The 27,044-nt window shown below is 37.1% G+C and overlaps 1 protein-coding gene across 1 annotated transcript in view; it reads right to left on the minus strand.

The window, feature by feature from the left end:
- Positions 1 to 1,308: 1,308 nt before the first annotated feature.
- The window catches only part of LOC131926502 (cysteine-rich secretory protein 1-like), a 30,335-nt gene continuing 4,599 nt past the window's right edge, over positions 1,309 to 27,044 (minus strand). The window contains exons 2-8 of the mRNA XM_059282005.1: positions 16,094 to 16,173; positions 14,437 to 14,553; positions 13,227 to 13,314; positions 10,901 to 11,046; positions 9,252 to 9,346; positions 5,547 to 5,635; positions 1,309 to 2,077 (exon numbers count right to left, since the gene is read on the minus strand). Coding sequence (XP_059137988.1) covers positions 1,950 to 2,077; positions 5,547 to 5,635; positions 9,252 to 9,346; positions 10,901 to 11,046; positions 13,227 to 13,314; positions 14,437 to 14,553; positions 16,094 to 16,171 — 741 coding nt within the window. The 5' untranslated portion in view covers positions 16,172 to 16,173 and the 3' untranslated portion in view covers positions 1,309 to 1,949. The remainder of the gene's footprint in view (positions 2,078 to 5,546; positions 5,636 to 9,251; positions 9,347 to 10,900; positions 11,047 to 13,226; positions 13,315 to 14,436; positions 14,554 to 16,093; positions 16,174 to 27,044) is intronic.

Raw genomic sequence — 27,044 nt, forward strand, 5'->3', positions numbered from 1 at the left:
CATGCAGGACTCATGGGAAGGTGACCACTGAACTTTGCAAGATGGAATAGTCCTTCAGAATCCTGCTTCACATAGGAGACTGCCAACATTCTACAGGACACAGAGAGAAGTGACTGAGAGATTCTAGGCCTATGGGCTGAAAATGGATGCCCCGACATTGCAGAAGAACTTTGGGTGACTGTCCAGGCAGCCAGCAGTCTCTGTCATTCTAGATTTTTGGAAGGTACTTACAATGCTCTTCCTGTTTACTTAGGTAATATATCCTTCTAGGGTCTTTGAAGTAGTTGAAGACTAGATAATTACGGTTTTCCTTGGTTATGATAACTGTTTTGATAACTGTTTTATTATATACAATTTTACTATGTTAAAGTTAAAACTTTCCTTTTTAATTTAACAGAAAAGGGGAAATGCTGTGGGATAATGTTTTTGTTCATTGGTTTAATAAAATGCTCGTTGGCCAGTAGCCAGGCAAGAAGTATAGGCAGGATAAGCAGACAAGGAGAATTCTGGGAAGAGAAAGGGTGAATGAGGAGACACCAGCCCGCCTTTGATACACAAGTAAAGCCATGGAATACGTGGCAAAACAAAAATGGGCTGAGTTTAAGAGTAAGAGCTAGTCAGTTGTAGGCCTTAGCTAATGGCTGTGCAGTGTTAATTAATATAAGCCTCTGTGTGCTTACTTGGGGGACGTGAGTGGGAAAGACTTCTCCCAACTGCTGGCTGAGCAGGACATAGGAAAACCTTCAGGCTACAATGTCTTCCTTAAATCTTCAAATTCCTTGATAAAATTTTATGATGTTTTAAAGATTTTTGTGTCCTGAGTTTCATTCTAATTGTAAATGTTTCTGTAAATGTATTTGATTTTGTTGGATGGGGTCACACTGCTGGGCTCTACATATTGTGATTTAGCAATTTGACCAGGGAATGTGGATTTCTTTCACTGATTGTATGTCTGATGTTAGATTCTAGGGTGCATCAGATTTATCCCAGTGCAAAGGATGTCTTAAGGTTGGGGTTATACAGGTGATCTAGGGTCCATTGGACTCACCAGTCTGTGCGGGCATAGCAGATATATGATCTTGGCTAGGCCTGAAAGTTGGATATGCCAGGGTAGGATTAGGATTATTTATCAAACTTGACTCTACTATTACTTATTAATTGAAGTATGTACTGATTAATGCAAACTCTTGTAAAGGCTAAGAAACTTAATGTTAATAAAAATTAAGTAAACTGTGTCATAAATATTGTAATACTATACTGGAATAAACAAACTCCAAACCAGAAATTCAAACAAATATTAGGGGAGGATTAATATGCAAATAGTAAGATTTATTTAAATTTTTTAAAACAATCAAGGTCAGTGCAATCACCTGGACAAGCAAATTCTGTTCATTACATTTCATTTTTATAAGGTGCTTGAAAAACCCAAAAACTAAAATGTAAATTGAAGTTTAGAATTTGAACCACTAATTCCCGTGCATCTGAAGAGGAGCAAATGGTGGGAAAAAATCAAAGAAAGCTAAAGGGGATTTGTTTTCAGATATAGTTAGCTAGGTAGAGCTAGGAAAGATGACTGACAGTTACAGTGGAAGTATATGCTGTTCCTTTACTCCATTGTGCTCTGGGAACCTGATTCTTATTTTCAGGAAGGAGTTTCAGAGACCTTAGTCATACAGACAAACAGTATAGCCTTGGGCTTGACTCAACTCCATAAATGTGTCACAGAAATCAGAGGTCAAGGTTCAAAGGTATTACTGATTATGTTATTTTAAAATCTTCAATAATAGTGAAATTATTTCTACTAAATGGAATGATACCGAAGAACGGAATGTTTACTGTTTGGAATCATTTCAATGTATCTATACCTTTAATTTCCTACTGGAATGTGACTAGCCTAAGCAGAGGAGGTGGTCTTTCTTCACATGGCCCTGTTCATTTCTACTGGAAATTTAATGAATTTTGCCTTCACAGTTGCATGTAGCATTGCAGTTTTGTTTAACCATTGGATAATCACAGGTTAGTGAAGTCTTCAACTCTGCACAGTTAACATACTTATTTTCATATTCACAACTATTTGCTGAAAAAAAGAACAAAGATATTTATTACTTTGTTATTATTTTACTCTATTAACAGTGACAAAATAAAACATATGAATTGGGAGAAGTGGATTGAGCAAATGAATGAATGTCCTTTAAATTAGAGCTTTAGAGATGTGTTGAAATAAATTTCTTCATTCATAAAAGGCTTGAAAAAATTAACTTAAGTGATTCTTTGAGGAACTAAACAATCTAGAGACTAGAAAGATGGCTCAGTGATTAACAGTCTTTGCTCTTCTTGCCAAGAACCTAGTTTTGATTTTCAGAATCCACATCATAGCTTAAGATAACCTGTAACTTCAGTTCCATAGGACCCAATGCTCTCTCCTGTCCTCCATGGTCACTGGGTTCAAATGTATGTGCGTAAATACATACGTGCACACAAACATTTATAAAAATGAAATAAAGATAAATACTAAAATAGAATCTCATATTTAAAATGTCAGACATTATGCAAGTACTTTCTAAACTTGAGTATGATTAATTTTTTTTTTTTTTTTTTTTTTTGGTTTTTCGAGACAGGGTTTCTCTGTGTAGCTTTGCGCCTTTCCTGGAACTCACTTGGTAGCCCAGGCTGGCCTCGAACTCACAGAGATCCGCCTGGCTCTGCCTCCCGAGTGCTGGGATTGAAGGCGTGCGCCACCACCGCCCGGCTAATTTTTAAACTCTATATTCTCAGCAAATCAAGTTTCATTAACATGTTCTATAGCTACTGTGCCTAGCAGTCAGCTTCTTTAGGTGAAAATACTGACCATTAAATCATTCCAGAATGTTCTGTTGTTCATGATTGCCTTAGATTTTGTTTGATTATTTTTTTTGTACCAGAGAAGCTAATTTTGTGAAAACAGAGACTCGGGAATGTAGGTAGTAGAGAATTTTCTTCTGATTATTAGGTATTTATATTCAAATGTCCAGCAGTGACAAACAACTCAAGAAAACTCATTTGAAATTCACCCTACAGTCTTTGTCATGTCTTTAATGTATATTGACAGCTCATGAACCTCCATTCAACTCACCCATGCCTCAGAGAATTGGAAACTCATAATTACCAAATCATTCAAAATAACTTCTTTATTCCTCTGTACTTTTGGTAATGTTTATTGAGACATAGTCCTATTTGTTGCCTAGGCTACAATGTAGCCCATACAATCACATACTTCTGCTAATTCCACCTCCAGAGAAGCACCACTACAGGCACATGGCTAGTCCTCTTTCACTTTGTGTGGTGGTTCTCTGCAGGCTTTCCAGCTCCAGGAGGAAAAACAAATATGATCCATGAAGAGATAAGAATGAAAGTCAGCCTGATTATATGGTAACAGTGCTGGGCCAGGAATTCCAGAGTCTGGCCCAGACCATTTTACATTAGCCAAGTTCAAGTCCAGCACAATTTTGGAGAAAAAAAAATTCTGATAACAATTAACTCAGTCCCAAGTACACAGCAATTGAAGACATGTTTACATGGAGATTCTTTACAAAGTACATCTGGCTTCTTTCATAAGAGTGGGTACTGTTGACTCAGAGATAGTGCCCAGGATTTAGGGTCTAGGAAGATGACTGAAGTAAACATAACCCCTGCAGGTGTCAGGATTGGCCAGGCCCTAGGATGACATAGAAGTCACTTAGGCTGTTGAAAAGCACAAGTGACATCAGTCGTAAGAAGGGGTTTTATGACCTAACATCATTGCTGAAGAATTACAGATAAAGGGTCTAGGATAAGTAAAACAAATTCTGGGAGATACGGTGGAGCCTGTCTCATCAGACAGCAAAGGGTCACCAGGGTGTAAAACCATGTAATTCCTGACATTCCAGAAAGAGCAGTTATGCATCTCATTCCACTGAAGAGATAAGCTATATGCTTAACTTTCCTGACTTCCCTGGTGGTTACGTGTGTGCACAAGGCCTTTTTGCCCTTTATACGTCTCCATATACTTGTATATATTCATCATCACTGAACAAGCACAGTTAACGGAAAAGTATTAGTATTCTACCTCCTCTCTCTGCAAGCCAATTTCATAACTTTTGCATGAATAACACAAAATGACTAGTTCTGAATTGATATATTCTACTTGGCTCTTTCATTATGCTTTGTCTAAGAGTTCTTTGGAGGATACAATTTCCTTAACACCTGGGAGATACATACAGGAAGATCTGGAAGATTGGGATCAGACTAGATTACATAGTCAGTTCTAGGTGAGCTTTAGTTACATAGTGAGACCCTATATCAAGACTGAAAACAGCCTAAACCACAAATAAGTAAATTAAACTACAAAAATAAAAATAAAGATCATTTTCTTTCTATTTCTGTTTGTTAATTTTTTAATTTTCTGCTTGTTGCTTCTAGGATAGTCTCCTTTAAAAGTACTTCAGCAGAGCTGTGGATATTTGGTTCTTCCTTTTTTAGTTTATAATCTTAATATCATTAGCATTGTGAACTTAATTTATACAAATACACAATAAAGAATTCTGTAATTCACTGGAGAATGCACAAAAATCCCAGCGAATTGCCATCAGAATTTTCTATATTAACTTTGATGTTACTTTCCATTTTTATAAATACCTTATTGCTTTTACAGTTCCTTTATGTAGCTTGCGCTGACCTGAAGTTTGATAAAAAAAAATCCAACCTGTGTTTGAACTCCTGATTCTCCTTCCTCTGCCCCCAGAATGTTGGGATTATATTTATTCTTTGGATTTATATCCATGATAATACTAAAAACAAGATACTATGACATTCATGTCATTCCGTTCCTATGATGAAATCTCTCACACCTTTATTATCAAGGGAGAGAACCAATTCACACTAGTTGTCCTCTAACTTCAACACACAACCACACACAGAAGCCATTTTACAAATGCAGGTGTCTGTACATATAATGAGCGACACAAATACCCATTTACAAGTAAATAAAAGTGTAACACAAAATTCAAATGATGCTCTGGGGGAGTTTAAGAATTTATTGTGCTAGCCTGGCAGTAGTGGCTCACACCCTTAATCCCAGCACTCAGGAGGCAGAGCCAGGCAGATCTTGAGGCCAGCCTGATCTACAGAATGAGATTCAGGACAGGCACCAAAACTACACAGAGAAACCCTGTCTCAAAAAAAACAAAACAAAACAAAACAAAAAAAGAATTTATTGTGCTAAGCTATTTGTCCTAAAGTTATTGAGGATAAGAAATGTATGGAATTATAGCTACAGGGATATTTCTGTAGACTCCAATAACAATAATACCAATATAGTCACAAGTATGCACTGATTTTTAGATGTATCCTTAGACAACATAAAGTATCCTGTTTTTCAATGTCAAAAGTACATCCTAAACAGAGGAAAATTTATAATTCCAAAAATGATATTAAGTATATTTTTGTCTCTTGAAAATAAGGCTATGCTATTAAGTCTTACAGCAGATTGACATTTTATATTATTACATTAGCATATTAATAAAACCTACTGCATAGTCCATCGTCACAGTGATCAGGACAAAGGGCACATGGTTCTCCCACTGTGTAAGGAATGTATTGCCTTCTTACAGTATTACCACTGAAAATGAAATGGAAAACATCAAATACTTTCAATTTTTACCTATACACTCAAATACTTGCATATATCACCTCTCTATATATTTCCATATATATACATATATATATAAATATACATACATATATGGATTCCTATTAATAGTTTTATTTATGTTATACAAAAACCTAACATTTCCTAAGAGTATTCAGATATAGAAGTGAAATGATGGGATAATTAATCCATTCACTTTTTCCCTCAACCATCATCTCAGAATCTAAGCAACTGAAATAGAGTAAATAAGAATCTAAAGGTTTAGAAATGTTTTAATGATGAAACACTCTTTCATTTCCTGATAACCTGGAAAATACATAAGACAGGAATGCTGCTTGAGTATAAAAGATATTTTCTATAGAGAAAGTTAGATACAAGAAAATGCTGTGATTCTGATAGTGTGAATGAAGTAACGATGATGATGTACTGAGTTTTAGGTATTTAGTGTATAACTGGGAAAATCCTAATTTGGGGTTTCTGAAGTTAGCATGTGGATTTGAGACTTCTATGCTTATCAAAATGAGAATATTAATGAGAAAAACTCTTTATATAAACTATCTGAAGAGTGCAATGCTCTGAAAGTGCCAAGCCTACGCCTCAGTAGGAGCATCACTTAGCTGATCATCACAGGAAATTAGAAAAGTCAGATTCTCCATTGCACTAAGGGTGGCAGGGTGGTGTGTGAAATGCCCAAGGGCTTTCAGCAGAACCTCTCCTCTATATGCAGAACACAGCTCTAGGTGTACAAGCAATGTTAAGAATGAAAAAGTCATAAAGCAGTGTACAAGTTCTGTCACTTGCTCCTCTTCATTACTCATCTGACACTTCTAGGTACCAGACTCCAGATGCCTACTTGACCAGGCAGCTGGATTGAGTCCAATGGCTTCCTTCTTTGTATTACTTAATGCCAACAGAAACATGCTTGAAAATTCTTTGAGGATCCTACTATTCAACCCACAAACAGATTAGAAATGAGTCATTTAAAAGACTTGATTTGAAGACCCTCAGCCTCTTGTTGTATAAATTTCTTGCATTAAAAGGATAATAGACGTGGAGAGATGTCTCAGCACTTAAGAGTGCGTATTTCTCTTTTAGAAAACTTGAGTTTGGTTCCCAGCATCCACTTCAGGTGGCTTGCAACTGTCTGTAACTCCAGTTCCACAGGATTTGATGACTTTGGTCTTTATAAGTGTTTAGGATTGACAAACTGGGACTGGATAACCTATCAGAAGTCTCCTCTCTGAAGAAAACTGATTCTTTCAAACACCCATAGATTACCCATAGCTCCTTATCCAGGGCAATACAACCTTTTGTTATCACCCTTGGTTGCCTCCCTGAAGTCAAAGATAAGAGCCTATTGTTAAAAACATCACCAACTTCAGACACAGGAGTTGGAGGAATTGAGCTGGCATTGACCTGGATGCCTCCTTCCTGCAGATTAGCTCTCATAATGTTAGAAGATGCTATGTAAGATACTGAGGGAGAAAATAACCAATAGTTATAACTTTCTGCAAAAATATAACAAGGACTAGCCTGATTGCTATTTTTCCGAGCTTAATTTCTGTTGCTTTATTTATGTAAGTGAACAGCCACACACCCACAAAGGCCAGAAAAAGTCCTTAGTCGTATTGTTAAAAGTAGTTATGACTCAGGGACAGAGTGGGTGAGCAGGGAGGAAGATACCATGATAGATGAGGACATGATGGGAATAGGAAGAGGCAGGGTGCTGGGTAGGCTCTCAGGAATCCACAAGGTTGACCCCACCTTGATCTGCTGGCAATGCTCTAGAGGGTCCCTGGACTGGTCTACCCTGGTGACCAGCCTAGCAAATAACCTAGCTGTCATCATAGAGCCTTTGACCAGTGACAGATGGAGGCAGATACAGAGATCCATAGCTAGGCACCAGGCTGAGTTTCGGGAATCCAATTGATGAGGGAGAGGAGAGATACTGCAGTTGAGGGACATCGAGATCATGATGGGAGGATGTGCAGATATGATGGACCACTCTAGTGGAAACCTATGAACTGTGGACTGCTGGCTGTGGAGCCCCCATGGGACTGGACTAGGCCCTCTGGACACTGAAGATGGTTGTTTGGCTTGAACTGTTTGGGGGGTACCCAGGCAGGGGGATCGGGATCTGTCCCTGGTGCATTGGCAGGCTTCTGGGAATCTGGTGCCTGTGGTGTGACACTTTGCACAGCCTTGGTGCAGTGGGAAGGGGCTTGGACCTGCCTAGGCTCAGTGAGCTGGGCTCTGCTGACTCCCCATGAGAGACCTCTATTTGGGGGATGTGGGGATGCGGGGTGGCTTGGGAAAGAGGGCTGGGGGGTTGGAGGAGGGAGGACGAGGGGGGAGGGTCTGTGGATAGCATGAGGAGTGAGTAGAACATTTCTTAATAAAGAAAAAGGAAATAAAATAAAAAAATAAAAATAAAAAATATGAAGCTAAAATAAAAAAGTTATGACCTACTTGATGTGGTTGTTGAGAACCAAACTTGGATCCTCTGAAAAAACAGAAAAAATTCTACACCACAGATTTATCTTTAAAGCCCTGTGTTGCTGCCTTATACCTGTAAGAATTTACTAAGTCTTAAACTTCAAAGGCTCTTTGAGAGGTCCTTATATATATTTCAAATAGTTAAGAAAGCTAAAATCGTAACACTTTTTCCTTAGAATTTACTAAAAAAATCTGAAAAACTCATTCTCTAGATCCTGATTTTAAAGCCAGAAATTCACTTCCCTTCTATGCTGTGTTTGAGCTCTTTAAAAACTTCCATGAAAAAAATGAATACATATTCATAATCTGTTAACTTAATTTGTCTTTAAAAGTGCTTTAATTACATCTGCATCTGTGTTTGTCCATGTGTGACTTTGTGCATGTACAATAACAAAGCTGAGATCACAAATTTGTGAGGAAGTGTGTGGTAGGAAGGATTCGAGTAGAGGGAAGTGTGGAAATGATGGAAATACAGTACTCCTATATGAAATTCACAAAATGTAAAACAAACTTTGCATTTTTGAGACAGTGGTTCTCTGTGTTGCCCTGACTGGCCTCAAACTCACAGAGATTGACTGCCTCTGCCTCCCAAGTCCTAGGATTAAAGATGTGAAATACTACCACACCTCAACAATTAAATTTTAAAAACAGATACAACAACCTATATAATCAGGGGTAGGATCAATTAATTAGAAGCCCCACAATCACTAACCTGTGTCATTCACTCATGTTCACTCCTTGTCTACTCTTAAAATTTGCTTTGTAGCCTACAAACATAGCATGAACTGACAATAGGAATTCACCATCCTTATACTTGGGTCCTCATGAGGTTACCATTAGTCCAGAAAACAGCAATGGAAGAGGGAAGAGAAATCATTTTAAAGATGAGGAAAATGCTTCCGAGGATGATTCATGGAACTGATGAGATGGACATTTCAAAGATTTAGTTAAATAAGTTTCAACTCTAGGAAGTATTTAGAAGTTTTTATTTCCCTCTCCATGTGTAAAATATCTTTAATTTGCTTTTATACTGTGATAATTTAAAAAGGTCAAATTGCATTTGAAAATGAACTTTGAAGCAGATACTTACAGAGGACAATAGTGACAAATATATACATATTCCAATAATTGGTAAGGGCACTTAGCAACTCCACAAGCAACTTGGAAAGAGGTGTTCCAAACAACCTATACACCCAGAGATGAAGACAGGGCACAGGTCAGAGAACAAAATAGTGCTGAAAAACAAATACAAAATTAAAAACACCGCTGGTATACTTTGTTTCTATATGTCTTATAGACAAAGTTAAGTGATTGACTCAAACTACAGATGTTAGAACATCCCTAAGAGGCTACTGTGGGTCAGTTAGTCTGGAAAACTTTTGGGAAGTACCGAGTGGAGGTTTTATGGAGGCTGACAGTGGCTTCATCTCAGAGAAGCTTCTTCTTTGTCACCTTTGAGAGTTTGCAAGATGATGAAGATGCAGAAGGCTTGGCTGAGGCCAAGAAGCTTGGTGTCAAAATGAAGGCATCAAAGAATCTATGGATACCAGGAGGACCCTGGTGTGATGTATAACTTCTTTGACACTGCTTCCAACCCCACTGGCATGTGACCATAAACACCTAGAGGGGAACCTGGATATCAGGTCAATTCCTGGTCAGACATCAAACTGACCAAGATGTTGCTTGTGACTACTCTGAAGTCCTTTTGCAAAATCAAGTGTTCTATGTCCATAGAGCCCTGGCCTTGGAAAATGAACTAGAACTTCCTCCCAGTAGCACAGAAGAGACTGTTCAGTTTGATACTCTAAGCTGTGATCATGAGTATCTTCTTTTCTGTGTGGGCAGGGACCATGAGTGGCTTGCAAGCCTTGCTGGTTCAGCCTGGTGGAAGGCCAACACTCAACCTATTTCCTAGAAGTTGTACTTGGTAGGTGCTTCTGTGTGGAGCTCTGGCCTTGGATATCCTGGTCCCTCCTGAAACTGTGTTTCAGCTCAAGTCTCTCACCCTGGAGGATCTGATCAGGCCAGGGAATTGGAGCTGCTGCATGCCTGTACCACATCTGTATCTTCTCTCTACCCAGCCAGGCAGGATACCCACATCACCTTCTTCCTAGGTTTAGAAGGCCCTCTTTGACAATGGACAGGATGGAGCCACAATGTTGCTAAATATAATTCTTGCTGAAAAGAGCCATAGTATTAGAAATGAAAGGGCCCAAGGCCCGGGCCTTTAGATCCGGCAGGAAGCTAGCTGTCAGGGTTTCTGACAATAAAAGTCCAGGAGATACCTTTTCCCTTTTCACTCAGGAGCCATACAGAACAGATGTACAGTCCTGTTAGAGTCTGTAAAGTTGCCTTAGAATATAGGCCATTATCCTTGTTTGGGGACTTGAGTCAAGAAATTATGGTTAGAAAAAAATCAAGTATGTTCCCTTACAAAGATTAGATAAGCCATTGAAAGCTGGCAGCTCAAATAGCCAATGAGTGTCAAGACCAATGAACAACCAACCACTCAAGATCTTCCCCAAGGTGTACAGTTGGTGTGCACTCTCTCTATACTCCCTGAAATTGGGAGAATGTGATAGGATGACAGGAAGTTCAAAGTCATTCTGAGCTACATAGTGAGATCATGTCTCAAAAAGAAAATAAAAACTCTCTGCACAGAAATTCTTCATTGAAATCAGTCAAGTAATTAAAAATATTTCCTTGCCTAGCACTTACAGAGACAGTATTTTTTCTTACCTGAGTATAATTTCCAACTATTGCATCAGTTGGATTTGGGCCTGAACCAAACCTGAAATCTATGGATTCATCATACCAGCTTTGGATTACATGAGACCATGATACTGCGTAACGGGACATGAAGACATTCTCACCACATCTTATGTCTAAGAAAAAAGACAGAACACTCACAAAGACAGGAATAAAGAAAAAAGCAGGACACATACATACACACACACACATACACACACACACACACACACACACACACACACACACACACACACACACACACACACATGCTGTGCCTCATGTGTTCCAAATGTGGATTTGCAGTCTTAAAGAAGATCAAGATGAACTCCTTTCATGTTTTTTCTGGGTAGCTAGAGATTTTTGTAACAATTTTACATATTTAGGATTATTGTTCTGTGTGAGCCTTCTTTACAGTCATTCTTTAAAAAACTGCAAGTACAAAGCAAACAAAGCAAAAGGGATTATATTTTCAAAGTTTATAGGTCATGTGTGGTGATATTTTATTTGTGTTCTAATAAATAAAGCTTATCTGTGAATCAGGGGAAAAAGCTAGCCACTATGTTAAACAAAGAGGCTAGGCAGTGGTAGCCCCTGCCTTTAATCCTAGCATTCAGGAGGCAGAGAGTCATCCGGATCTCTGTGAGTTCAAGGCCACATTGGGAACAGAGCCCGGCATGGTGGCACATGCCTTTAAACCAGCACTAGTTAACCATAGAGGTCTGGAGGTCTATACAGACAGACAGGAAGTGATAGAACAGGATGGGAAGAGAAAATGATGTAGCTGGGTGGAAAGAAGAGGTAAGACGTCAGGGCAAGAAAGGTATATAGGAGTGAGTATACAAGAAGTAGCTCTGTTTTGGCTGAGGATTTCCTAGAGACAAGACATGGCTGGCTTGCTCTCTGATCTTTCAGCTTTCACCCAAATACCTGGCTCCTGGTTTTTGGTTAATAGCATCATTTAGCAATTTGTGTTACAGTCATGTCTTAACTAGAAAATTAAAACATCATGGGCCATATTTCCTTCAGAGAATGGGAAAAAGCATCTTTTAACCCCCAACAATAGCTTAGTATTTTTGTCAAACTCTGTAAATAAAAAATTACTTTAAACTTTAACTGAATATTGTAGACTTTTTAATAAATTTTTAGTCATGTTATTAAATTAGAAATGTCTAAGAAGTAAAACCTTTAAAAGAGATTATCAATTTACTAGGTTTAAATTGGGCCAAAGGTGATCATTCTTAATGTTTTCAGAAATATTTTATCTCATGATCCTTTTATTAATTTTGTTATCATTTATATACTTCCTTATGTAAATATTGCTTCACAGTTTATTTTTAATTTAACATAATATGTCCTTTCAGGCATTCATAAGTTGATCTCAAAAAAAAAAAAAAATGAAGGAAGAGCTGGGTTCACACACATTGTTGACTTAGACACAAAATCCCAGTACTTAGGAAGCTGAGGTTGGAAGATCAGAAATTCGAAGATATCCTGGGCTATACAGTGAGACCTGTCTCCTCCCCATCAAAAATAGTAAAAGAAGTAGTAAATGTAAATGACAAGATATTTGATATTTCTTGAGGGAAAAATGATGAATTAGTTGATCAAATTAAATATACTATAATTGAAAAGATATCTTGGAAGCACAACAAGCCACATCATTAAGATAGTGGGTTAAAGACAGAAATTCTAATTTCAGAGTGCTGGAGAAATGGCTGAGCATGTAAGAGTATACCTTGCTATTTCAGTAGAATTACATCCGACTCCTAATGTCCATACAGTGTAGCTTACCACCACCTGTAACAACAGCACTGTAACAAACACCTGTAACCTGTAAGCTCCAGAGGGTCTGTTGCCTTCTTCTGGCCTCTAGAGGCATTCTTACATACATGCACACATGCATAAATACACAGAGACACACAAACACATAAATAAAACCATAATAGGATAAAATAAAAAAGAGATTCTGATTTCAAATTTCGTTTATAAAGCCTTTATTAGTAATGATATTGATCAAGACATCAGTTTCTAATCTTTAAAGCAGAGAAAAAGACAATCTATACCTTGCTTTAATTGTAAACTGGTTGCAAGGCATAAAGCTAGCATCAGGAAAGACAGTTTGTGTAAAATATAAAACATTCAATAAGCACAAACTTCAGACTTTCAGAGCCATCTCTGCCCCAGAGATATTTAACGTTAAAAAAGACAGCATCAGAATTGGAGTTTATTTACAACACTGGTTAGCACGATATGAGAAGATGGGCTTTCCTGTGTAATTCTCCATTCATTTGTAAGTGACATTGAGTTTACATACCAGTGGTCCTGTCTCCTTGAAGACTGGGTGTGTAATAGCACCGGTCTGCCCATTTCTGTGCATTCACTTGGGCATCATTGTTCCATTGCTAAAGAGGAAAAGGAAAGAACATACCCATGGAATAACTCAAACCTCAGAGTCACATGATCTTTGCAGACAGGCTGATATCATTGCAAAATATCTGTAGGCACCTTCTGATTTTCATCCTAATCAATATATAATATAGTATATGTCTAATTTTTTATGTTAGCAAGTATACTATCAGCTTTCTTGGTGGCATTTACAAATAAGTTTATTTTTGTAAATTTCCCTTTCCCTTCTTCCTGATCCTGCCCATCCTCCCATGCATGCCCTCTCACCCACAGCCCCCATTTGATGTCACACATGTTCTCTTTCCTTCCACTTCCCATGCCTTCTATCATCTCTTTACCCTATTGGTCTTCTTACTAGTTTCATAACCTATGTCCACAGTTTCTCCAACTTGTATATGGCCTCTTCTGTACCAAATAAATACAAGTAGTCTGTCCTCCCAAGGCCACAAAAAATACTAAAACTTTTAATGGTTTAATGACTTAGTGAAATCACAGCAGAAATCATTAAAGACTGAATAATTGTTGTAGAGCGACTAGCACGCACCATGTTAAAGTACTAAGACTATTTTTACAGCTGTAAGAAGTTGCCTCATAAATCCTAGCTTCTTTTTTCCCTCATTGAATGAATTTGGAAGACACATGGACTTTGGTTCTGGATCCAGAGAGTAGACTATTTAGATGAAAGGTCACTGGACTTAAAGGAGAAATGTTCTGACCTTAGGAGAAAAGAGTGAGCCAAAATGACATAATGGCTTTTCACAGGCGACCAGAGATTAAAAAAAAAATTGGTTTTATTTCAGTCACTATAATTGACATAGCTCCATAATACCAATGAGTCACTGTTATAAAAGAAATTTAATGAATTCTACTCTGATCATTGAACAGTTAAAGCCACAGAGGTAGAGAACCAACTCTGATCTCTACATGCATGCCATAACATAAGGACAGACACAGACACATATGAAGACAAACAAAACAATGAATACTTCTGGTTTTGATTTTTTAAATAGAAGGTAAAATAGAGGCAGAGCCTCTTAAAGCACACAGGAGAAGCCAGATGCTATCCTCAGGCTCCAAACACAGCTCTCCAAATGCACTGTCCTGTTGTGAGCCCTCACCATCTTTAGCAAGTCACTACCAGGTGGAGAAACCATTCTTCTGAGTTGGTTGTGCTTGTTTACAATCTCTTCTTGGACTGACTCTTTAGAGGTTATCAAATCCTCAAAATTCATATCCTGAATAGAAATAAAATTAAAGTCATGTTAGTGTATGTTAAGGTTGCATTAAAAAGTGAATATGGGCCGGGCGGTGGTGGCGCACGCCTTTAATCCCAGCACTTGGGAGGCAGAGCCAGGCGGATCTCTGTGAGTTCGAGGCCAGCCTGGGCTACCAAGTGAGTTCCAGGAGAGGCACAAAGCTACACAGAGAAACCCTGTCTCGGAAAAAAAAAAAAAAAGTGAATATGTTGTCTAAGGTGAATGAAAGTCATTTTTAAAGTACTCAGGCCAATCTTGGTCATTAAGCCTTTATAATAAATTTAAGAAAATCTATGCCTTTTTATTAGAAACACTTTAAACAAAAATTTTGAGAACAGAATGAATTTATGACATGTAAAAATAAAATTTCTTCTGAGGCTAAAAATGTCAGTTTTGATTTAAGAGAGATCTATAATAATAGCCATGCAAAGTAGAGAACCTTAAGTCATTCACACTCAGTTAGGCTGTAGCAAGGAAGTGCTAAGGATGAAAAAACATAATTTACTATAGACCTTAAGAGGCAATAGCCATCTGACCAGGATTTTCAAAGCTTGTGAGATAACGTGTAGGCCCTCAGCCAATACATGTGTTCATTAGAGAATTTTATATGTAACAGATTTTTGTGATCACTCCAAAGACAGGTTTATCTAATAGGATATCCAAGTCAATTTTGAGACAATGGGTTCTTGAAAATAAATGAGCATTACTGACTTTACATTTCAATGGACAGCAATAAGCCTACTAAGTTAACTCAGATACTGATATTTAAATTTACATATTTCATTTGCGTGGCACAGGGGGATGGAGTGATATTATGTGAGTTGGCAGAGATATAAGAGCCATTTGCTGATACAAACATACTTTATAATGTGCTGTTTTGTAGTGTAGAGCAAGATGTTGCAACATAACTATTGATGGACTGACTCTCACGTACGTTTTATCTCAGTGCTGGGATCAGTTGTTTCTCCTTCCTGCAGTCTTACTTCCCTCAAGACTTTGCAGACATTGCACCCATGGATCTAATCACACTGCTTTGCCAGGGGCTGTGACATGTTCATCTCTCCCTAATGATTTATGTTCTGAAGGCACCTTGAAAGCCTTGTGCAAAGAAATCTCTCACAGCTAGTGATTTCTAAGGCAGAAAGGATGTACATGTTAAAGTCCTTGCTTGAAAATCCTCACATTTTATTTTAATGTAAAGTAACAATATCCCCAAATGTTTATTAAGTGTATACATTTGAGTTCAAGTACAGGTTTCTGTAGATGAGTGCAGTGCCAGTGGAAGCCTTAAGAGAGTATCAGATTCCCTAGAATGTGAGTTACATGTGGATGTAAGTCACCTGAAGGGGTGTGTGTGTGTGTGTGTGTGTGTGTGTGTGTGTGTGTGTGTGTGTGTTTATTGTTAAGGATCAAAGTGACTTACTCCAGACTCTGACTTTTTACAGTTTGGAACAGTTATCTGTTAGCTTCCTTGCCTTCATGGTTGCCTAATTTGTTCTGAGGAGATAGTAAACCTTACCAATACTTTAACAAATACTTGAAGAAGGGATGGAGGTAATACAGCAGCCAGGAGCAACAACACTGGAAATAATGTCATGTCTAGAAAACAAAGAAGAGAAAAAAGATCTTCATTTAAATGTTTATCACAAGGAGTTCTGAGTAACACAGAGGTTGGGGGAAGTAATGAGATCCGTTTCCTAGATTTACTAGCAATATATCAAGGAGGACATACTATTTATATCATCAAAATGATATGAAAATCAACTCAAGAAGTCTGCTGCCAACTGGTACAATAAGAAATAAATCAAAATGCTTTAGTGAAGGTCCTGGAACGCTGCACCTACAAATGCTCTGGGTGATTAGTGTCTCCTTTCCTGTCAAACTCTAATCCATAGAGGTCCTCTCTTCAGAATCTAGAAATTTAGGAATTCTTCCTTTGTCCTTTCAAGAGTAGCAAAATCACCCAACTATTATCATGGCAGGGCAAAACTATGACACAATTAACCCTTGTTGGATATTTTAAGCTCTGCCTACTCTATTATAGGATGTTTGTTTGATATTCATTCATTAAAAGTTTTTTTTCTTTTTGAGACAAGATTTCACTATGTACCCGAGTCTAACTTCAAACTTACAACTTTGCCTCAGAATCTCAAGTGCTGAGATATACCTGTACATTACCACACACAACTCTGTCATATTTTTATACCAATGTCCATAAATTGGCTTATTTGTCCAGTGTTTTAATACATTTATTCTCAAAGTCTGGTCCATAATACCAAGACCGAACCTTGAAAATCTTGAACCTTCATCATGATATTTTATATAATGGTAAATGTATGATAAATTAATGTCATGTCCAACAACAGGAAAATAATTTGGAACATATTCTCTTATTAAGGGTTTTAAGTAAAACACACACATGCGCACACACACACACACATACACACTAAATTGTGTGCTGGTATGTATGTCTTTCTCTCACTCTCTCTCTCTCTCTCTCTCTCTCTATATATATATATATATAGATAGATAGATAGATAGATAGATAGATAGATAGATAGATAGATATAGATATAGATATTGATATAGATGAATGTGGAGACCTGACCTAAGGCAGACATTAGGTGTTCCCAATTGCTCTCTAATTGATAAGTTGAGACAGGATCTGTCAGGGAGCCCCAAACTCACCATTTCAGTTAGTCTGTCTACACAGTTTGCTCTGGGTGTTCTCTGTCTCTACCTCCTGCCTGCACTGAAGTTATTAGCATGCAGCCACACCCACCTGGCTTTTATGTCTGTTCTGGTGACATAAACTCTGGTGCCCATGCTTGCATAGCAAGTGCATTCTCTACTGAGTCATACTGCCAGCATCTACAGCGGGCTTTTAATGATTTCTCCTAACCAGAAAGAAGTTTGTCTTACTCTACAATTAATAAAGGCCTATATAGATGGATGCAATGCATAAATAGGTAATTTTCCTGAAACGTTCCAAAACACCCTTTGCCCCAATTAGGGCACACAAAAGTAACATAGACTATGTTTGGTGTCAGTTGTTATGTGATTCTCTTTGGGCTTTGTTTAAAATTCATGAAAACCTAGCAGATAAATACTGTGACTCAATATCCCACTTTACACATGAATAATCTCAGTGTTAGAGATTTAATACTGACACGTCAGAAGAATTTTGGGAACACAACTGAAATCTAAGTACCGGGTGTGTGGCGTCATAGCCTTCACTTCTGAGAGCCAGAGGCTGTGGTGATTTAGAATATTATGTAGACAAGAAATATGTCAATCAAACTCCAGCAGAGGTGCCTGGGGAGAGTGCTTTACTGGTAGAATCACATGATAACTAGTCACATTCTCCTGAGTATCTACTGTAATAGTTTCTAAATTCCAGTGTCGTATACAGTGTTCACTCAGGTTGCTTTGTCATGTTTATCTGAGCTATGAAGCAGTTAGCACGGAACATAAATACTACAGAAATGCTAGAAGTCATTATGGACACAATCTGGACAAATATCCTGTAAGAACAACAGCCTTGAAAATTCCTGAGAAGTATTCTTTTTTTTCCAAGAATAAATAACCCTGCTTCCTTGAATTTGCTAAGCAGTGGCACTGGAATTCTGAGCTGCACCTGATCTATAATACAAGAAATTTCTGACACTGGCTTATGCAACTTACCTCTGTCTTTTCTAAAATGAACTGTCTCACCTCAAGGATTGAGATTTAGGACAAAAAAAATCTATTATCAAATAGCTCTTGGGATTGACACTTATTGTGACTTTGACTGCTTTTAATCCAACATCAGAAATTTGGCCAGATTAGCAGGCTCTGTATGTTCAGATGTCGACTAGTTGAGTACATCATTTACACCCATGAAGAAAAGAATGAATAAATATCCTTTGGGATTACAATCTTCTGCAAAGTCATATAATTCCCTTTTATATGATATAAAGTAGTATCATAATATCCTAATATTCTCTTGAATCATTTCCTGTCTGCCACAAACACAAATATCTATCAGGGAAATTGCTTTGCCATATAAGAATTCCACACAATTTCTACATGTAAAGAACCTACAAGCTACCTGAGTATATTCACCTATGATAAGAAAAATGAAATGTTTTGTTTTCTGCTTGTCTTGAATGTATTTTATGGACCAGTTATATATTCTGATGATCACCAATAACACATTTATTTCAAGTTCAGATCTATAATGTTGAGTTGGACAATTTAAAATCATTAGCAAGGCTACCTTCTCATCCATAGTCTAATAATATTTGCATTAGTGCACAGAAAAATCCCTGCACTCCTAAATAGTAGTTCTAGAAATGATACCTCTAATGTAACTACTTTGGAAAATCACAGATATTATTTCTGATTTTAGAATAAAGAAATTCATTCCCACATCTCTGTAAAAAAGCATTTCTAAGTTGAAAATAAGCTATTTAAATCATGTATACTTAGATTTAGAGATTAAATAAAAATAAATGTATTCAATTAAATTGTCAGTAGAGACTGACAACAGTCCAGATGTGCAATCACCAAGTATAACTTTTTACTACTGATGAGTTAGTTATAAATGCACTGACATCAGGAGATTCATCTTCAAATAAAAGAGTGCTATGTATTGCTGATGTCCAAGCAGAATGAAGTGTATGTTCTGCTGGAAGAAGAAAGGTGGTGACAGACAAGAGTCGAAACTGTGTATATGTACTCTATCTATTTCTTGCTTTGACACAATCTGGTTGTGCAAGCACATCTTGGTTAACAAGGTATTACACAAGATCTGTCATGGCATACTTCATAGCTGTCATCTAACTGAAATTTTGACATCATGTGGTGACTCTGTATATGGCTATCAGAAACAAATTGTTGGAGAATTTTAATAGCTCTTTATTACTCAACCAGTGTTATAACGTATCTATATATTTTTCAGTGGATGCTCCTACCCAACTCATTTGCATCTTATCAGCACTGTATTTCTCTCTTTTAATGGGGCTGCAGAGGCGACTCAGTGGTTAAGAGTAACTTATGCTCTTACAGACAATAGTGAGTTCACTTCCACCCATGTCATTTGTCTCACTGCTGCTTGTAACTCCAGCTCCAGGGACCTGACACCTTCTAGTCTCCCTGAACACTTTATCCACATGCATATACCTCTACACAGAAGCAAATATATACATAAATATGCGTAATTTTAAAAAATAATTCCTTTGAGAATAAGTGTTAGATTATACTTTTCATGATCTCTAGAGAATTCAAGATGTCTACACAGAAATCCAAAGCATCTCCGATTAATTGTTGGACCATATTGATTTAGAAAATAATGGTGTCCTTTACCTTTGTAAATTCAATATGATAGTGCTTCACAGAGAATATTGGCAAAGAACCTCAGAGCCCTTCTGTAATTTTAAGGTCCCTAGTATTAGCTTTTATTTTCTGGTCGAATGAAGTTGAACACAATATTGAGCAACATATCAAATTGTTATCATTTGAGTATGCGAATCCACACAAGGTTTTGTGATTTCTTATCTTGTTCTGAGAACAGAAAAATGAAGCAGAATAGACTAACAACAACAAGTTTCCTAGGCAATGATGTTAAGAAAACTTTTTTGATAAATAAGCAAGAATAAATTCAGTCATCACAAGTAGTACATACATAGCACTGAGAGGCATTTCTGGAAGATCGTGTTGTCATATACATCATCATATGTCATGCATAATTCAATAACATCTTCTCATTTTCTTATTTATCTTTAAGTTCACTGATTCATGTGAAAAAGATATACCAGAGAAGAGAATATATTCAACACATGTTTTAAATGTATTTAATAGTAGGCTTATGTATTAGACACTGTTATAAGACAATCTTTAAAGGTCAGGGTGGCTTGATCATAAGAAATTAAAGGCTCACAGCTTGCTTAAGTATTTTTCATCACCTCCTCATGTGTCATTTACAAATATACAAGTGAGAGCTGAGTGGTGATGGCCCACACCTATAATCCAAGCACTGGGGAGGCAGAGGTAGGTGAATCTCTGTGAGTTTTAGTCCAGCCAGGTCTACAAAGCAAGTTCCAGGGCAACCAGAGCTATACAAAGAGAAAGTTTGTCCAGTCAAAACAAACAAACAAAAAACAAGCAAATAAATAAATAAATAAATAAAATAGATATACAAGTGAAATATGAACTCAATAAGTAAATAACATTCCTGAATCACATTACCTTCAGATATGCTGTCTCTACCTCCAGCTTTCTATGAAGAATGTGTCAAGATCATGATCAGAATAGTCTCCATCCTCACCCTGAAGGCTGCTGAATGGTGTGCACATTGTCACAAGCTTGAGATTTCAGTTCTCACGAAAACTGCTGAAATTTTTTTAATGATTTCCACTTTGATGTATATGTGGGGAAATACTGTTTAGTTTACTTGTGATAAGATGATAGAGTACATATCATCCATTACTATGTAGCAAGTACTTTCCAGGCCTTTCTTTTCTGTGTTGAACGCTTCTTTTCTTTTTTACCTGAGTAAAAGTACTCTGTACATCTGTGAATTACAAGAGAATAAGTTGATTTTGCTAACAAATGGGGAGTAACAGGTTCTGTGAGAAATTCCCACGAGAGGTGGATGAAAATGGCTTAAAAGGCAAACATATGGCTATTGATTCCTGCTTTATGAATTTTCTTAAATTTAATACTTTATGATCATTAAATATGCTATGATATATAAGGATGCTGTGGTTCGTGAAATAACACACATGAAGTGACATAAGTTTTTCAATTTGGTTGTTGTTTGTCAATTTTTTTTCTCATTTCTCATTATTTTTGTGACCTCTTCTTCATTGACATATATTATAGCAAATGTTAATTTTTCATAACCCGTGTTTCCTAATTGTAGACCCCAGAGAATCTACAGCTTACAGTTTACTTTTTGGTTGGAAAGTTAAATTGTTAAACTGATTCATTGTCTACACTATATATGTGTGTGTGTGTGTGTGTGTATACATATATATACACATATATATGTGTGTGTATATGTATATATACATATATATATATATTTCTATTAGTGTCATAATAAAACTTGTAACTGAGTACATGTGATTGTTGAGAGATCTTAATTCAGCAAAAAGCTGTAATGAAGGGAATGAATCTAGACATGGAATGTTAAAAATCTAGAAAACAATATGTATTTTGGTGGTCTAGTTTATGTGAATCAAAATGGTTAATGTTCTAGACAACCCCTTTAAAATGTCTTCTAGATTTACAGGTCTATGGGATAATGCATCATAACTCAATTCATGTGTACAATGTGAGATAATAAAATCAAGGGAGTTAGCAATTTTTTTCTTTATTATTATGACTTCATGCTTTTAACTTGTAGTTTGTATCTCCTAGTTATTTTAATATCTATAGCCAGTCATCATGTTGATCCCTTTGTATGCCATAAGACATCAGAGCATATTATTCATGTCTATGTTTTAGGTCATGCTCTCTAAACTTCTTCAACATTACACCATTGCCTTTGATAGTTGTTCTAAATTCAAATTGATTTTTCTCTTAATCAAATATTGTACATTTAATAAATATATTTAAACAGAGATTCTGTGGCATTACAATAAATATTTGGTATACTGAGACATAATCGCAACAAAAGACAATCTAGCTACTAAATAGAACAGGTAATTAAATGACAGGAATTATTTCACAATTCTGTTACTCAGCAGCTAAGACATGTCCAGCCGGGCAATCTAATATGTATAATCTGAGAATAATAGCATTTTTCTTAATATATAAATATTCAGTGGATTTTCTTCCATAGTTTCATCACATTTCTCATTTTGCTCATTATGAATCATTGAGTTACAGTGAGTCAGAGCAATTTCATGTATTGGCTTAATATATAATCTAAATGATGAAGAAATAATTTTCATATTTACAGTTTTTTAATCCATTAAATTATACTCATTAAGCAGACTCAGAGATAAGTCTTTTCCCTTGTTGGGGGATAAGTGATTCAAGAAACAAGATCGGCGTAAGCGCCTATACCACTAAATCACCTTCTATCATTTTCCCTCAGTTTGCAAATCTGTATAGATAGCCTCAGTACAAATGATATTTCTTTTTCTGTACTTTTTTTATTGCATAGATGATTGCTTTTAACTATTTAAAGAAAATAAAGACCCATGGTTTTGTGCATTTTGTAACTTGTTTGCTAATCTTTGACCTTAACTTTTATGGCCTTAAGCTCTCTTTTGTGTTAGTTTTAAAACTGGCAGGAAGAACATTAAGTTCACTGAAGAAAACAAATGCTACTTTCTGGATAGATAAGGTCCAGTCAGCTGGCTGTTTAATGAAACCATGTAAGCACAGCTCATACGTTCATTAAGAAATACATACCTGAATGAGTAAACCATGCCATATTGATATTTTTCTCATCTATGATGAGAAAAGAAAATTTTAAAACTATAATAAGTCACAATAAATATCAGTGTGTAGGCATGTCTTCCACAGGATGATGAGACTTCCTGGGAAGGTGGCACTTGTTGACCCAAGGAAATCACTTGATCATGGCCAGAAGTCAACCCTTCTAGCCAACACATACAACAGTTGAGAACACAGTCTTCTCAGAGTTCTTCTTCCTTATGTTCTGTGTAATCCCTTTGGGATACACAAATAGAGTCTACCATAGTGTGACATTTGCAGTGTTACAAAAGAATATATCACAAAGGTGATGTTGAATGGTTAAGACATTTATCTTATACTTGACTCACCCTTTATCATATCCAAAGCTGAGCACAAAATTTTTTTTCAATAATGCATATTGAATTATTGAATATTTAAGTCAAGAGGAAATGAGAAAAAAGTAGAGGGAGAAGTAGGCCAGTTTAGAAGAACAAGGAGGGAGGAGGGACAAATAACAGAAAGGATATTTAAAAAAACTCTAATGAATCATGTTTTTTGATATTTTTCTATAATTACATATAATACATACAAGCATATGTGTATATACATGCATACACATATATACTCATATACACACACAAACTTACATATATGTGTGTATAAATACATACATATGTATATAAAACTTAATTCTGCCAGTGAGGCTAACAATACTCCCTCTAAGAGCCATAGACTATTTGACAAAAACTCTAGTACCTGGCATTAGAAATTTCTGATGAATTTTTGTTTAGGGGAGTTCATGTGACTCTTAAAACAAATATAGCCTTTTTGTGGTTGCCTTTCAATGCAACCCAGAAGTTAAAGGTAAGTAGGTTACTTTTTTTTTTTTTTTTGGTTTTTCAGGACAAGGGGTTTCTCTGTGTAGCTTTGCGCCTCTCCTGGAACTCACTTGGTAGCCCAGGCTGGCCTCGAACTCACAGAGATCCGCTTGGCTCTGCCTCCCGAGTGCTGGGATTAAAGGCGTGCGCCACCACTGCCTAGCGGTAAGTAGGTTTCTGAAGACACCACATACTTTAAATACAGAGCTCTGTCTCACTGCTCTCATTTTACAGCTTCCTTCTTGAAGTTGCTGTGCAAGATGCCAGTGGAGAATAGCAATCAGTAGTCCTAATCAGCTGTTATGCCTATAAACCACAATAATGACAAGCATGGTAAGATAGCCTCAAAGGTTCAATAGTAGCAGTCTTATATTGGATGTAATGAACAACATCTAATTATACTTAAAGACCCCTCAATAAGGGGTACATTATGCTTGGTACTAGAAACCTAGCCAACTACCCAGGGCTAGTTAGGTCATGGGTCTTACAGAAGAATTTACCATCGCTTTACTAGACCAGTAAAATTCCTACTTTGAAAAAGCACCAACTGTACAAATTGTACAGAACTACTGTGGTATGAGTAAAGCTTACCCATGCCCTGCTGAGGAAAAGCTCCAGCAGAGATCAGACTGGAGAACAGTGAATGCAGCAGGCAATACAAAAAAGTTGCACTAGGCAACAGTTTACGTTTTTTCTGAGGATCTACCAATATTTTATATGATACCATGTTCAGGAGGCAGTGTATAGAAGAAAATATATGTATATCTGTATCCCAGAGCCACAGAGATTATTTTTATATACTACAACAATGATTATATCATTCTATATTTGCATTTCAAAAAATATCTAATACATGACTATTTTCCCAACATGAACCAAAACATTCTTTAAAGATATAATCATAAAATTCAATGATCACAGTTCCTGGAGCAAGTAGACAAAGTTTAACTGGGCAAATTAGGAGATGTCTTTAATGTTTCCTCATCGTCACTGTTCCCAGACAATTAGAATCTAAAGGGTTAATTCTTAACTTATAATAAGTAAAACTAATTTCTTTTCAAATTATACTACAATCTATTTTAAACCATTATATATATATATATATATGTATATATATATATCTTCTAACTTATATATCTATATAATTTCTACAACATTCTTATCTTTCTTATTTTTATAATCTTTTAATGATTGACTCATAATATGAAATCATATCCTTTTTCTTGATTCTTAGTTTTCAAATTTTTATTTTGTATCTATAAAAGGATTATCTTCACTATCCATATCTGTCACCATGCACAAAACATAGGTCCAAGTGGATCAAAGACCTCAACATAAATCCAGTTACTCTGAACCTGATAGAAGAGAAACTAGTAAGTAGTCTTGAGCACATTGGCACCAGAGACTACTTCCTAAATATAACACCAGTAGCACAGACACTGAGAGAAACAAGCAATTAATGGGACCTCTTGAAACTGAGAAGCTTTTGTAGAGCAAAGGATATGGTCAACAAGGCAAAGCGACAGCCTACAGAATGGGAAAAGATCTTCACCAACACCACATCTGACAGAGGGCTGATATCCAGAATACATAAAGAACTAAAGAAATTAGACATCAAAATGCCCAACACTCCAATTAAGAAAAGGGCTATAGAGCTAAACAGAGAATTCTCAACAGAGGAAACTCAAATGGCTGAAAGACATTTAAGGAACTGCTCAACATCCCTAATCATCAGGGAAATGCAAATCAAAATGACTCTGAGATATCACCTTACACCTGTCAAAATGGCTAAGATAAAAAACACTGAAGACAGCTTATGTTGGAGAGGATGTGGAGCAAGGGGAACTCTTCTCCACTGTTGGTGGGAATGCAAGCTTGTATAGCCACTTTGGAAATCAATATGGCACTTTCTTAGAAAACTGGGAATCAGTCTCCCCCAGGACCCAGCTATACCACTCTTGGACATATTCCCAAGGAATGCTGAATCATACCACAAGGACACATGCTCAGCTAAGTTCATAGTAGCATTATTTGTAATAGCCAGAACATGGAAACAACCTAGATGCCCTTCAACTGAAGAATGGATAAACAAAATGTGGTACATATAAACAATGGAGTACTACTCAGCAGAGAAAACAATGACATCATGAGGTTTGCAGGCAAATGGATGGATCTAGAAAAAAAATCATCCTGAGTAAGGTAACCCAGACTCAGAAAGATAAACATGGTATGTACTCACTCATAGGAGGATACTAGACATAAAACAAAGGATGACTAGACTGCTACTCACAACTTCAGGGAGGCTACCTAGAAAACAAGACCCTAAGAAAGACACAGGGATCGTCCAATGACAAAGAAATGGATGAGATATACATGAGCAAACTGGATGTGAGGGGGCATAATGAAAGGCAAGGGTCGAGGGAAAGAGATCTTAGGAGAGCAGGAGATCCCAACTGGATCAGGAACAGAGTGGAAGAACAAGGAAAAAGACACCATGATAAATGAAGACCCTATGGGAATAGGAAGAAGCAAAGTGCTAGAGAGGTCCCCAGAAATCCACAAAGATACCCCCACAATAGACTGCTGGCAATGGTTGAGAGAAAGCTGGAACTGATCTACTCTGGTGATCAGATGGCCAAATACCCTATCATGCTAGAACTCTCAACCAATGACTGATGGAAGTGGATACAGAGTTCCATTGCCCGGCTCCAGGTGGAGCTCTGGGAGTCCAAATGGCAAGAAAGAGGAGATATTGTATGAGCAAGAATTGTTGAGACCATGATTGGAAAAAGCACAGGGACAAATAGCCAAACTAATGGAAACACATGAACTATGAACCAATAGCTAAGGAGCCCCCAACTAGATCAGGCCCTCTGGATAAGCGAGACAGTTGATTAACTTGAACAGTTTGGGAAGCCCCCAGGCAATGGGACCAGGACCTGTCCTTAGTGCATGAGCTGGCTGTTTAGAACCTGGAGCCTGTGCAGGGACACTTTGCTCAGCCTGGGTGAAGGGAGGAGGGGACTGGACACACCTTGATTGAATCTACTAGGCTAAGCTGAATCCCCAGGTGAGACCTTGCCCTGGAGGAGATGGGAATGGGGTGGGCAGGGGGGAGGCCAGAGCAGGGGCTGGAGGAGGGAGGACAGGGGAATCTGTGGCTGATATGTAAAATTAAAT

The sequence above is a fragment of the Peromyscus eremicus genome, chromosome 16_21 (assembly GCF_949786415.1).
Source record: "Peromyscus eremicus chromosome 16_21, PerEre_H2_v1, whole genome shotgun sequence".
Classification (NCBI taxonomy): Eukaryota; Metazoa; Chordata; class Mammalia; order Rodentia; family Cricetidae; genus Peromyscus; species Peromyscus eremicus.